We start from the raw sequence: 15,559 nt of genomic DNA on the forward strand, positions 1-15,559 counted from the left end.
TTTTTCAACCATCTTTCCCATGTCTGTTTTCGATGGAAAAGGCACAAGTAAACTTTTGTCTGAGGGAATGCTTGCTCAATTGCATTTATCTCTGACTCCGAGAAATCAGTAACCCAATAGAGGGGATTCCAATCCTTGTTCCAGTCCTTGAAAATGTCTAGTGCTTCATGAATGGACCTTGCATTTTCAATCTGAATGAAAAAAAAAAACCGACAACCAAATAGCCCACATTACTCTTCACACAGCTATAAAAAATAAAGGAATATCATATGTTGTTGTTTTGTATGTTGCATCTAACAAACAACTACCCCCATACTTCTTCAAAAGATCTCTCTGCCAACTGCTCTGATAGCAAAAAAGTAATGGTTTCCCTTCTCCATTGGCTCCCGTACAATGTCTATAATAAATCATGTGATTGCTTGAGTCTTTGTGCCACTCATCAACCTGATTCTGCAGTCTAGTCTCGTCAAACAATACTTTATTTGTACCATAAAGGGTCCGATAAATGTGACTGTAAATAGTTTTCTCTGTGGGGTAAAAGGTAGTATTCATTTGACCTGGTATGTGTGTCCCAGTGAAATTGATTTCAACAAATCTGTCTAGAGCCAACTTAATGACTTTGAGAGATGTCATGCCACTGAGTACTAAGTTTTTGACTTCCTTTACAAGTGAAGGATGTATGTACCCACTTGCTTCAACACTTTCAGTAGCATGTGTGTGTGCACTTGCTGGGGAAGCAGTCAAATAATAACGTAAATAGCTCTTAGGCGGGCATGGCAATGCCAAATCTTTCTGTAGACTTGCAAGAACCTGTAAGACAAAAATTTATCAATTATTTAATTAAGAGCATTAAAAACAACAGATTTTAAAGTATATCGTCAACTTATCATGTAAAATTTTCTCCAAGGAGAACCCAAACTGGATACTTACTTTTGCCTTGGTATCCCTGTGTTCAGTTGCTGAGTGCATACTGTAATCAGGATACACCCTTATACACTTCATATTTAAAGTTGCTGGGCAGTTGGATTTTCTAGTATCCATGATCCTCAGTCTCTTACGAGGAGTCACATGGTCTTCCTAAAGAGGGTAAAGAAATACTATAAAATTTATTTAATAAACTTTCCCTGTAACGAACTTGTTTTATGGAAAGTAAGTATATCTTAACACAGCATGATATTACCAAGTGTTCAGGTACACTAGACTCTTTACTTTTATAGTATTTTGGCCCCAAAACACAGTGCCTCGACCACACACTCGCCACTGCAAATGCACAACCAAAAAAGGGGATAGGGACATGTCCCTGCATTTGCTTGAAGAAATGCTTTGTTTTACCTGGAACAGTTAATATATTTCTCACAGACAAAAAACATTGTTATTGTTAAATAATTCACATATGTTATTGTTAATTAACTAAATACAATGTGAGAAAACGTTTCATTCATTTGACAGGTATTGTCAAAGTTCTGAACTGATGGAAGCAGATTGTCTATCTACTTTACATAGTACTGGAGCAAAATTTTACAGGATGTCACACCTATTGTATCTAGCAAAGAAATGGAACTGTCTGCCATGTGCAATGAGGATACCATACTGATTTCGGGCAACTGAAGTGCTTTATTGTGGTTCCAATAAATGTGGAATTAATATTCTTTGTAAACAAAGGAGATGTGAAGAACACTTATGTAGAAAAATGTGATTACTATAAATGTGGAATTACAAAAAATAAACTTAACTCTGAAGACAATAAAGCTAAACATGCCTGTCAATAGGAGCAATGAGCTGACTACTGTTTTACATATCAACAGCACAATTATCGAAAACCATAGAAACCATTTCAACATGAACACAGCAGTATAGATTCATTAAAATTATTTGTTAGTTGGCATCTGTCACTTGTTGCTAAAGTGTTAGCACATCGGCTGCTGCTGTATTATAGGCAACAAACAGAGCAGGTCACTCAGCAAGTGCCGTTCAATTTAATTTTCATGTTAAAAAAAGTAGGTTTAGCTCAGTAGAGGCAGAGCACAGGTTGGGATTATGAAAGGATGGGAGACGTATACATGTAACTCTGTGCAGTGTTGGAAGTGACCATTATGAAATAACATGAATATGACATGCTCTGCTGACAACTGGTTTTGGAGTGACCAATGGCATAACTGCGGCAGATACGACATTTTATAGCCCAGAATTTAAACTCATTTGATAACCTAACCATAACATGATGTGCAATATATCCTAGAAAATGGCTGTCAGCATTCTACAGAAGAACTGTTAATCATACTTTGTTCACAACAATTAATACACTGACCACGGGCAGTCGCAGCAGAGCCTCACACCTAATGCTGTTGCCTGGCCTGGCTTGATGGTGAAACATCCAACACTAAGCATGTGGCAGGAAACTAGCTGAAGCTATTCTCTATAAGCAAACTCAAGGGAAAAAAATTGTATTTCAGTGCTAAAAGCAAACTAATTTCTTTCTTTCATTAATTATGGCACCTGAAACTGTCCTCACACAAGCTGCATGGACTGCCAAATTACCAACTGATGAGCAGTCCTGGTTTGTATTCAGTTACATGTTATAGGTGACAAGCTGATTTCAAATGAAATAATGATATGAAGAAGAAATACAAGGAATTAAAAAGTAAATACAATGTCGAAAATGACACAGCAGAGTGTTAGAAATAAAACTGCATCCAAACCTGTTAACTGAATAAAAATAATGAAGTAATTTTGATAATATATTGGTATAAAAATATCAAAGAATCTGTCAAGACTCAAATCCACAACTTTATATGGATCAGGAATGTTTCTTATCCGTTGCACTATGCCACCACTCTACATTACACTAATTTAAGATTATTTGGTCCCAACGATCATGTGCTGCCTTCAACCAGATCAGCCTTTCACATTATGTTACGATGCTAAAGCTAGCTCTAGCACCATAAAGATATTGTAAGGATACGTAGTTATGCCTACTGTCTTAAAATGTTGTTTAAGGCCAATCTGGTTGAAGGCAGCAAATGATTGCATGGCGTTCAAACACATCAAGAAAGGAAGTCGGACAAGAAAATGGAAGTGGATTGATCAGCTGTTGTGGCAGTCAGGAAATGGCGAACAGAGACCTGACGCATTCAGCACTCTGATTGGAGGAAACCAGCTCCGACAGGAATTGTCAACCAACAAATAATTTTAATCAGCCTATTATCAAATGCAAGTGTGTAAACATTACTGAGTGTATGGCTGTGAAAATGGATAAATGACAAACAAGTCAACAACACAGAGGAAAATAATTAATACAATTCTGCCTTGCATATCACAACAACTATTAACAATAACAAAAAGAGTCAATTCCATCAATTGTTAGTGCAGCTTAGAAAGAAATGTCCATTTAAAGTAGCCTATACATACTATCCCTAATTCCAGCAAACTAAGTTCTTCCTTCAAGTATACATATATGAAGTAAAATGGTAAACCACAGAAAGTAATTAATGCAGCAGTTCACTTACTTTTCATAACATCTGAAGATGGCTCTTTAAAACGACTACTTCTCACGCAGTATGAAAACCCCACAGTTTTCAGCTGATTGAGAAGTGTTTCTACCTGAGAATAAAGTGACCAGTAGCATAAACTGAGGGTAACTACACTGAAGGTTAACTGGGAAACATGAATGAAGAGGGAAATTTTAGGCTTTACAAAATTCAGTTATTTAATGTACACAGCCTTTCATCACATCTGATGTTTTTGACAGCTAAAGTAAGTGTTATGTTATTAACCATGGATGAGTTAACAAAATTGGGAGTTCATTTGTTTGCTCTTTTGCTTTTATTCCATTGTTATTCACTGAACACAAATTATGTTACTGTTGACTTCAGTTAAAATTGTGACCATAAAATGTTCTTTCAGTTGTGATTATGATGATGAAAAATATTTTCCAAGTGCACATGAAGTTTAATGACCTAGTTTTGGGGTTAACTGATCAGTGCTTCAGTTAACCTCATTTCAAGCACACCTTGCCTTATGACAACAAAAGCATTATTAAGCATAATAATTATGCATATTACGAATTCCAGGTTTTATATACTAAGAATAAGACAATCACCAATCAAAACTATCCAGTACAACTGATGAAAGTTGAAACTGGTTAATACATCCATGAAAAAGTTTTTGTAAAAATTACAAAAAGATTTCTCTCCTACAATTGAAAAATATCAGTTTTCAGCTGTCTAACTCTTAACAAAAGTGGAAGACCTCTGACTACATTACTTCAATACAACATCCATTAAGCTTAATCACAAAATCTGCAAGCATCTTGGCACATTAATTTGCAAAAGGATTGAAATCTGTGACAAAGACCTGGGAAAGAGAGCATGATACGACGAATTGCTCACAGAATTCATGAAACTTCCATTATGTACATGACACACTCCCCTCAAAGACCACAACTTATGATTCTGCATAATCATCATATGAAAAAAAAACAGCATAATTTTGCATACTCTGCCACATCATACAAGCCATAAGCTATGACTTCTTGTCTTGAAGTCTTACTTAAGTTATTGTATGATACAGGAAATTATCTAATGACAAATAGAGCAAAATCACGATCTGGGCTGGTTAGCCAAAATTCCTCCTTATCACCAACAGAAATAATACAGCACTTTTAAGGCTTATTTGACTGATACACTCCAAACTTAAAAATAATTTGCCATCTATTTCTACTATTGGTATTCCTGACAAGGTTATAGATGCAGACCTCAACATTTCTCCGCCTCGAGAAGTCAACACTATCCAGCAGAAGAACTGAGATAATATCTCCAGAAGAAATTTTGCCTCATCCCAAGTCCTATGTTGTGAGAGGAAAAACTAAGAAAAATAAATAAATGACTTAGTAACTCACTCCCATCAACAACATCTCCAGTAAAAGCCAGATCAATAGAAGAAATTAAAATAAAATCTAGCAGGGCAATAAGAAAAGAGTGTAGATGTGAAAGAACACCTGTAAGAGAAGTTTAACTTTGAGGGCTTCAAAGTGTCATAACGTTCTATACCCTATGAGGACCCATATTCACCAACGAGCATTTCTAAAGACTAAAACAGCTTACGTTACCATCAAAATTTCAGTATGGTGCTGAGAAAATTTTAGATCCTGACAGACTCTGTCTACCAATATAATCCAGCAATCCCAATAGAGTTCCAACATTATCCACACATACTTAAGCAGCCACCTAAGCAGTGGTAATAATTGAAACATGTATTAATTAAGCGGACAGTTATTACTGAGCAATGGTATCCTGAACAAAAAGCTCTCACTCAGCATCCATCAACAATACACCTTTGCTCAGAATTCAGTAGGGAGGCCAAACATTGTCATGTTGCAACATTTACATAAAATGGCATTCATTACAGTGCTATTGATGAAAAAAGTTGTTTCATAGTTGATGTCACTGACCTTGCTGAAACTTTGGTGAGAAACTAAGGATCTTACAGTCATTTTAATTACAGAGCTCCATATCCCTGCATAGACAGTTTTCTAGTTAATCTCTGAATTCAGTACCTCAATGAAATTCAGCTCAGTGCCAGCACAAAGAAAACAGAAGTAATGCATTTGTGCAATTATGCACTGGAGCTGATACTGCAATTAGAAAGAACTACGTAAAATTCCTGGGAAAATGAAGGCTACTTTTATGTGGAATGCAGAGCACACGCTCTGGCAATGACATTGGCTGCAAATATACTGCTTTTTAGTTTCCTTTTGCATGACTGTTCCCAGGCCCTGAGTCCCATTTTCATGTGTGTGTCTTCTAAATTATGCCATTTACTCGAGACGACGTTTGCGCTTGAGCTGCTGCAATGTTCAGTTTCTCTTACTGTAATACATAGATGAATTTTGAAACAAAGTTGCCATTAACTTCCTAAACAGCGATCATTAATTACAATATTCCACGTGTATATGTTACAGTAAAGGTAATGTAACAATGCAGCACCTCACAACGAAAACAAGGAAAAAACTGCAAATACATAAAAAACTCACATAAAAATTGGAATCCGATCGCGGAAAGCGACATATAAAATTTATTAAAATGAAATCTTAACTGGCAGCAGAAAAAAAGTTATTTTCTAGAGTTCCTAATGTCTTTAAAGGCGCATATTTTTGCCAGCCAATTCTAACAAAGTTATTATTACCTCCTCCAACGAATTACAATAGCCTGAAATCAGGCCATCCTCTGAAACTCTGAAATCTTTCAGAGCGTCACGAAAGATGTTTTCATACACCTGAGACATTTCACTCGATAGCGAAAACACAACCACTCAACGGTCAGTATGACAGTGAAGAACAAAGCAGACGCCTTTCCCGCTAACTCGATTCGACCACAGATCTCGATCAGTCGACAAGTGTGGAGCGCGTTTGTGTATACGTCATTTTGACGTCACTTCCGAGTGGTTTTGGACCACAATGATGTGTCTGTAAAGCCCGGTCCACACGCAACGATCTGTCTGCGCAGACATCGGCGCAGATGTCTGTACATGCAAAAGATCGCTGCAAATGTGGTGTGTTCACACGACACAAACCCCAGTCTACTACTCGCCCGCCATCTGTCGGTGTAGAAAAGAAATATCAGTGGCAAGCAACTACGCTCCCCGTAAACGTCAAAAATGTAATTGTTATTTTGAATTATAGAAATGGAGAAAGTTCTGTTGTGTTCTGTGTTCGCAACTTGTGTTGGAAAAAACATTCAGACCAACCGCAGGAAACAGAGAAAGCGGTCAAAATGGTGTAGACAGTGGCTGATAAAGCGAAAGCAGTTTTCTCACGTAAATTTACTGCGAGAGTTGCTGGGCGAACCTAACGACTGGCGAAATTATTTGCGGATGGATGTCGACACTTGTAACCCCTCATATTATGAGAAAAAATACGTGTATGAGAAGGACAATTGCTCCTCACGAACGGCTTGCCAAGCAGATCAAAATACCATAACGTTGGCTGGTATACTTGATCTACTCCTACAACAGATCTTCTAGATTTCTGAACTTTGGATAACTCTTTTCTGTAAACAGTTCGCAACGAATTTTTTTAAAAATATATATTACTGTTTCTCTGTTTGCCAAGGCGTCAACTGCCCGCAATTTTTCAATTAGAACATTGTATGCTGCTGTCTCGGGCACTATATTCTTTACTTTATATCTTCCACAAAAATGGGTGGTTTCTATATATTTCAATGTATTCACTTACAAGCTCTCGAGAACACTAAAGAGTATCAGCCATTTTAATGCCCTGTGCGCTCAAATACAAACACTAGACTGAGCAAACAGCTGTTTCGCGCCAGATTTGCGGCGATCTCCTGTCCACACGCTCCAACTTGTCTGCGCAGATGTGGTTTGAACCCACAGATTTGAGAGGTTTCGCTCAAACCTCCAACTCCAACTTCCAGGTTTGCACACACCTCAGGTTGGTGCAAATCTTCTGTCCACACGCAACGATCTGTCTGCTCAGATGTGATGTGCGCAGACATTTGCGCAGACAGATCGTTGCGTGTGGACGGGCCTTTAGGCTTCCCTAGCGCCAGAACCGCTCGGCCACCAGCGGCCGGCCTTGACTATAGACTGGTACAGACAAATGTAGAACTCGTACAGACTGTTGCAGACAAATGCAGATTGACTAATCGAAGGTCTGTTCACTCGTTATAATACCTCGCACGTTCATGTACCACTGCGCGACTGTGATCCGCGAGGAAAAAAGGTTCTACATTAGCAGCAATCTCATTGGCTGCGTTACATATTAATACGCGGAGCGGCGGAAGCAGAATTTGGTCAGTCTCTATGGCAGCGCCATCTCGTAGTATGGAGACGGACGAGCGCTGCGCCTGCGCTGTTGTGCTTAGCTGCGCGCGCTCTAGTGGGAAAGTTGTGTATGTGCTGACTACGCGGAACTATGTACACAACAGCAGTGAACTTCTCAGTAAGCCAGGAGTCCACGGCTATGTTTGCTAGTGAAAAGAAAGTACCAAATTATCCAGCACATACTAAACGTTTCCCAAATAAAATAAAAGGATATGCAGCCAAAAAATTTGAATGAAGTTACAAGAAGTATTACTGTTGCTCGAGATTATAAAAAATGTGATTTGTTACTGTAATGTGCTTACAAAGAAGAAATTATTACGGTAGTTTGCCCTTTTGTGTCTGCATTGTGAGAAACATACTAACCATAACAATGTATCAGCATCATCCATACAGTTGCAGACGGCCACAATACAGTCATAAACGGCTTCTGAGAGTGTAAGAAATAAAAAGACGAGATTTTAGAAAGGTTTCAGCCATATATAGGGATAACGCTTTAAAACATGTTACTATGCAGCCCACATGTAAATACCGATACACGCTTATAACAAACATTTTATCGTTAACTAAACTTGCAGATACCGATACATCCATTTTTTACGGAATATTTGCAATTAGAGCGTCCACATTCGCAACTGTCATCTTCTTATCTCTATACCGCCAAGGTTCTTTATACTGTATCATGAATGTAAGTGATTGTTTATGAGTGTCTATTGCATACTGGTGTAGTTTCTCTATTATTATAGCTACACCTCTTTAAGAAAGGCGATGGGAGAAATGTCAATAAGTACCGACTTCTTTCACATCTGATTTCAGTTTCCAAAATTTTTGAGACGGGTATGTATTCTAGACTAGTATCTCTCCTGAGCGACAATAATATCCTCAGCGAATCACAGTTAGGATTTCAGAAGTGTTGCTCTACTCAGGATACCCTGTACATGTTCATTCACCGAATTTTACAAGCATTAAATAACAAAATAGAGCAAGTTGGTATTTTCTGTGACATATCTAAGGCATTGTATGTGGTAATTCAACCAATATAGTCCGAGAACACTGCTCTGACAGGGTAGAAATAACTGATAGGGTCCTCTAAAGCTCAGACTTAGGTCGACTATTGTTCCTGATATATGTAAACGATCTAATGTCTGAAATACAAGAAGCAGAAATAGTACTTTCCACAGATGTCACCAGAGTCCAGTTAAACTTACTTGATAGTTAACGTCTGTCAGTTGCCACTAGAGTGTCGCCACATCGGCTGCCGGCTACCGCTTGGTTAGAGGTAGGTGAAAAACAAATACGGCGGATCACTTCACAGAAACTGTTAATGTGTAACGCAGAGCAGTGCTGGAAGTGGCCTCCGCGAAACGCAACCAATGACTGAACTGCGGCAGACGACGCATTTTGTAGTCCTGAATTTAAACTCATGTCCTAAGCTAACTACAACCTTTTGATGGGCAATGTATCCGAGCAAACGGCGGTCCACTGTCTGTGGCAGAACTAAAATCATGATCGCTTTGTTAATGATGATTAAAGCTAGGCTCTAAGAGCAAACCCAAGGCAGAAAACACTCATTTTCAGATCTAAAAGCTAACAGTAATTTCTCGCTAACATTGGTTACTCGGAAGTATCATCACGCAGGCAATACAAGCTGCCGTGTTAACAGCTGATAGGCAGTCCTCATTGGCACTTGGCCGCAGATTATAGGTGACACAGGCAGATTCCAAACGAAAAAAGAATAATGATAGGAAGAAAAATAATAGCAAATAAAAAAGTCAATATGATGAAGAAAATGACGTGGTAAAGAATTAGAAACAAAGGAATTACATTTAAACTAAGTAATTGAATGAAAGTAATAAACAAACTGTTTTGATTAGATTTAGCAAGAAAAAAAATCACTACATTTGCCAAAATTATCTACGCTAACCATTTTAGTACGACACAACACTGGGTTAAGTAGTTAGTTGTATAGCAGTGGTGACCCAGTCACAACGATGATTTGTAGCCTTAAAAAATTTGGCCTCGGCAAAGATCAACTAATGTAAGCCGATCTGTGTGATTATGATAACTGTATATGACACACTGAATCGCATTTTATGTTTAAGTATTCAGTAGTGATTCGTTAGTGCCATGAATGACACGCGGTTATTTCAAGAGCATCATTGTGTGTGTGTGTGTGAGTACTGGAACAAAGCCTGTTCTATGCCACTCTGCATTGTTGCCAGATGTATCCAATATGGCGGCGATGACGTCATCCAAGATGGTGGCATATAGACTTGGCAGTAGCACATGACGTCATCCAAGATGGCGGCCATCACGTCATTCAAATAGGCGGGTTTTGGTGGGAAAGTGCCACACCTCCCTCCCCCAGAAAAATGGCGGGAACTTCAAATTCCAACACAATAATGCATCACACCATGGTTATCACTACTAACTTAAGAAAATCGTGGGTGGATAGGTCACTTGGGCTACCCACACTAACGTAAGTCATCTGACCGCCACATCTTCCTATGAACTGGCGCCAAGTTTGAATTCTGGCTGTAAAGAAAGGTCAATTAGCGTATCTCTACTAAGCTAAGAAAATGGCGCGAAAGAAAGGGCACTTGGACTAACCTCAGTCACCCGACCGCCACCTCCACCTAAGGATTCGTGAAAAAAGGGCTTGACCGGTGCTGGACATAAGTCTTTATTAGAAACAATTTCATGCAGTACAGCCATCCGGTGTGTTCACCACGAGGTCCAGACTCCAACTGACTTAGTACACAGTACCATCAGCAAAGGGCGCTGTCGTCCAAGATGGCGGCCATGACGTCGGGTGATGATGCTAGTACCGTTACCCAAGATGGTGGCAAACATTGTGTTCACCATGTGGTCTAGGACACAGCTAGAGCACACTCCCATTACATAATACAAGATCGTCACTCACAGTACGTGAAACACGCGTCACCCCTCACCCCACCTGTACTCAAGCACTGAAGAGACATGCTGCAATGCTATCTCTCTCATGCATTTCTAACGGGGCATGCATCACGTGTCTAGCCCATGTGCGTGCGAATGCTGACATCATGGCCTCTAGTCCGCAAACTCATACTGATGCCACAGATCGTCTTCTAGAAATATGCTAACGATTCGAACTGAACACATGTGGCACACACTGCGCATCTAATGAATGAATTACCTAAGTACTTAATTCCAACGACATTCGATAACTGAATGTATCACTTGGAGATTCAATGTTAAATAAGAAGTTTGAGGTTTTCCCACTAAGAGTGCAGTCATCATTCATCCATGATGTAGCACCATCAACCCCTAGAATGCTGCACTCCTATTGGCTACTGCATTAGTGACGTGATTCGACATCATGGAAGCTATATAAATCAAACCACAAACGAAGTCGCCCTCAGTATGCTTCTGTACTTCACCCAGAGTTCAATCGCTGTACTTTTGTCCTCATCACGAAGCATACCAGCAGCACCAGCAGCGACAGCAGCAGCAGCAGCGGCGGCAAGCGCCGCCAAGGAGATGAAGATCGATTACCTGGTAAGTACTTTTTCAGTGTTCAAATATCTGTTTGAGCCACAGTCCACAGACTGCTGTGTCCTTTAACGGATTGTGTGTGTGTGTGTTATATCTGTTTTGGACCGCGCTCTACACAGACTGCTGCCTCCTTTAACGGATTGTATGTGTGCTATATCTGTTTGGACCACAATCCACAGACTGCTGCACCCTTTAACAGATTGTGTGTACGTATGTGCGTGTCACAGAGATATTTTTTTCCATACTAGATATTATACTCAGTCTTTTCCGTCCTTTTTGAATTCATCCCTCGCATTTTGGCTGAGCTAGCCCATCAGCTAGAGGTCGAGAGGGCTGAAGCACAGTGTGAATTGTAAAACGTAGTTGTTAAATGAAATAATTTCGTGTAATATACACTCCTGGAAATGGAAAAAAGAACACATTGACACCGGTGTGTCAGACCCACCATACTTGCTCCGGACACTGCGAGAGGGCTGTACAAGCAATGATCACACGCACGGCACAGCGGACACACCAGGAACCGCGGTGTTGGCCGTCGAATGGCGCTAGCTGCGCAGCATTTGTGCACCGCCGCCGTCAGTGTCAGCCAGTTTGCCGTGGCATACGGAGCTCCATCGCAGTCTTTAACACTGGTAGCATGCCGCGACAGCGTGGACGTGAACCGTATGTGCAGTTGACGGACTTTGAGCGAGGGCGTATAGTGGGCATGCGGGAGGCCGGGTGGACGTACCGCCGAATTGCTCAACACGTGGGGCGTGAGGTCTCCACATTACATCGATGTTGTCGCCAGTGGTCGGCGGAAGGTGCACGTGCCCGTCGACCTGGGACCGGACCGCAGCGACGCACGGATGCACGCCAAGACCGTAGGATCCTACGCAGTGCCGTAGGGGACCGCACCGCCACTTCCCAGCAAATTAGGGACACTGTTGCTCCTGGGGTATTGGCGAGGACCATTCGCAACCGTCTCCATGAAGCTGGGCTACGGTCCCGCACACCGTTAGGCTGTCTTCCGCTCACGCCCCAACATTGTGCAGCCCGCCTCCAGTGGTGTCGCGACAGGCGTGAATGGAGGGACGAATGGAGACGTGTCGTCTTCAGCGATGAGAGTCGCTTCTGCCTTGGTGCCAATGATGGTCGTATGCGTGTTTGGCGCCATGCAGGTGAGCGCCACAATCAGGACTGCATACGACCGAGGCACACAGGGCCAACACCCGGCATCATGGTGTGGGGAGCGATCTCCTACACTGGCCGTACACCACTGGTGATCGTCGAGGGGACACTGAATAGTGCACGGTACATCCAAACCGTCATCGAACGCATCGTTCTACCATTCCTAGACCGGCAAGGGAACTTGCTGTTCCAACAGGACAATGCACGTCCGCATGTATCCCGTGCCACCCAACGTGCTCCAGAAGGTGTAAGTCAACTACCCTGACCAGCAAGATCTCCGGATCTGTCCCCCATTGAGCATGTTTGGGACTGGATGAAGCGTCGTCTCACGCGGTCTGCACGTCCAGCACGAACGCTGGTCCAACTGAGGCGCCAGGTGGAAATGGCATGGCAAGCCGTTCCACAGGACTACATCCAGCATCTCTACGATCGTCTCCATGGGAGAATAGCAGCCTGCATTGCTGCGAAAGGTTGATATACACTGTACTAGTGCCGACATTGTGCATGCTCTGTTGCCTGTGTCTATGTGCCTGTGGTTCTGTCAGTGTGATCATGTGATGTATCTGACCCCAGGAATGTGTCAATAAAGTTTCCCCTTCCTGGGACAATGAATTCACGGTGTTCTTATTTCAATTTCCAGGAGTGTATATATTGGTTTTCCAAGTGCCTAGATTAAGCTGTCTTTTCTTTCTAGATGATTCTATGTGCATAGGGAGGGGGATGCCGAGGGTGTCGTGCAAGGCGGGGTTGAAATGCCTGATTGGATTCACGAGATGTCGGCCGCTGTGGATCAAGATGGAGAAGAATCGGAAAGGCGCAAGCTTTTGGCCTATTTAGATGAGGCGGCGGATATACCTGAGTGGGTGGGAGACCGCATTGAATGTGCTGATGAGTTGCTCAAGCCATGGAACCAGAGTGGAGAAGGTGAAAATTTTTGAACTTTATCATTAAAGCAAATAATTACCATTATGGAGTCTTATTATTCGTTGTGTTAAATCTAGATCATTAAACTTATTTTTTCTTATTTTTGTTACAGGCATATCACACGAAGTACATTGTGTACCTAGAGCAGTGGTTGCGGGGGCGGAAATTGGCTGCACACCACAACAGAGACACGTTGCGCCGTGTATAGCACTGATCACAGCTGCACGAGAGGTGGTAGCAGCACCTGCCCCCGCATGGCCTCAAGCCCTCTGGCGCCCCTGGGCTACTCAGCTGGCAGAAGAAGAAGATGAGCAGGTGCATCTGCCTCCCACGTCACCACTAGAGATAAGCGCCCAGGCAGCCAATCAGGTAAAGACCGGATGGGCGTTGCCCGACTTCCTGCCTTTTTTCCAGCTGATCGCGCTCTGTTAAAACTAGAGCGCGATTCTCCAGCTCTGGCGGCAGCCAGGCGAAGCTCGTTGAAGGTCACCCGCCTTGCGTAGCTGATGCGTGTAAATGAAGACTAGAGCGCGATCCTCCAGCTCTGGCGGCAGCCAGGCGAAGCTCGTTCAAGGTCACCCGCCTTGCGTAGCTGAAGCGTGTAAATGAAGACAGCCATGCATTAATACCCACCCACCTCCCCAGGGGTCGGAACCCCTGCAACCCATAGAAGATATAGATGCTTCAGTAGCTGAATTAGTGTTTTAAGCTTATTAAAAAAAAATCTCTCACGAGAAAGAAAGAACAGATCAGAAATTTGGAGCTTTTAAAAAAAAATCTCACGAGATAGAATGAACAGATCAGAATTTTTGTGCTTTTTAAAAAAAAAACTCACAAGATAGAACAAACAGATCAGAAATAGAGCATCCCAGAGATACCCAGAAGAAATCCCAGAGTCACACAGAGAGTGTCCAAGAGGTACCCAGAAGACATCCCAGAGTCACCCAGAGAGCATCCCAGAGTGCCCCAGAGACTAAAACACTAAGAAGAATCACTTCTCGGCTTTTGGCAAGATCAATGTGTAGTTATATTTATTAAAATGTAATAAATCATCGATAAAAATAATGTCTTCATTTACACGCATCAGCTACACAAGGCGGGTGACCTTGAATGAGCTTCGCCTGGCTGCCGCCAGAGCTGGAGGATCGCGCTCTAGTTTTAACAGAGCGCGATCCGCTGGAAAAAAGGCAGGAAGTCGGGCAACGCCCATCCGGTCTTCCTCTGATTGGCTGCCTGGGCGCTTATCTCTAGTGACGTGCGCGCAGCTCTTATCAGTAACGACTACCGCGTGCTGGCTGCTACCGAGGCCACTGCATCTCTGACTGTTCACGAAGCAACAGCATGGTGTAGACAGCCATGCTTCACTGTAATTGAAGATACAGAAGCATGTTTATACGGTTTTAGATATATTTCAGTCTATGTTAGGGTGCGGGAGTTACGACTCGCGGGGAGGTGGGTGGGTAATTATTTTTATCGATGATTTATTACATTTTAATAAATATAACTACACATTGATCTTGCCAAAAGCCGAGAAGCGATTCTTCTTAGTGTTTTAGTCCCTGGGCACTCTGGGATGCTCTCTGGGTGACTCTGGGATGTCTTCTGGGTACCTCTTGGACGCTCTCTGTGTGACTCTGGGATTTCTTCTGGGTCTCTCTGGGATGCTCTATTTCTGATCTGTTTGTTCTATCTCGTGAGATTTTTTTTAAAAAAGCTCCAAAATTCTGATCTGTTCGTTCTATCTCGTCTGTCTTGGTATTGGGGACATCACTCCTCGGGGGCCACCACTGCAGCCCAGTTGTTCCCACCGACCATCACCGCCTCCAGCGCATCCACCGCCTCCTCAAACAGCTCGCCCCCACCGTCAATGAAAGGTGTGTGTACCAGGGCACACACCCCGCCCTACAGCTGACGCACCCTCACCAGCCCCATCATCGATGGGCTGTACTCCTAGCTCTAGTAGTAGTAGTAATAGTATTATTGATTATCGTGTTGCTAGCAGTAGCACTCTCGCCCCATCCTATTGATAGTGAAGTACATCAGAATAATGGTATAATGACCCCTCTAGAATACTCAGCAGTTGCTAGGGCTTTTG

At 42.2% G+C, this 15,559-nt stretch overlaps 1 protein-coding gene across 2 annotated transcripts in view; it reads right to left on the reverse strand.

Annotated features, from left to right (window-relative positions):
* Nucleotides 1–227: 227 nt before the first annotated feature.
* LOC126249009 (uncharacterized) overlaps nt 228–15,559 on the reverse strand; it is a 204,494-nt gene continuing 189,162 nt past the window's right edge. The window contains exons 1-5 of one of the 2 annotated variants that reach the window (XM_049950600.1): nt 6,184–6,319; nt 3,507–3,600; nt 1,181–1,332; nt 931–1,077; nt 228–810 (exon numbers count right to left, since the gene is read on the reverse strand). In XM_049950600.1, coding sequence (XP_049806557.1) covers nt 238–810; nt 931–1,077; nt 1,181–1,332; nt 3,507–3,600; nt 6,184–6,282 — 1,065 coding nt within the window. In that variant the 5' untranslated portion in view covers nt 6,283–6,319 and the 3' untranslated portion in view covers nt 228–237. Of the gene's footprint in view, nt 811–930; nt 1,078–1,180; nt 1,333–3,506; nt 3,601–6,183; nt 6,320–15,559 lie in introns of those variants that run through there. The other variant, XM_049950601.1, reaches the window with a different exon arrangement.

Source organism: Schistocerca nitens, chromosome 3, assembly GCF_023898315.1.
Source record: "Schistocerca nitens isolate TAMUIC-IGC-003100 chromosome 3, iqSchNite1.1, whole genome shotgun sequence".
NCBI classification, from domain to species: Eukaryota; Metazoa; Arthropoda; class Insecta; order Orthoptera; family Acrididae; genus Schistocerca; species Schistocerca nitens.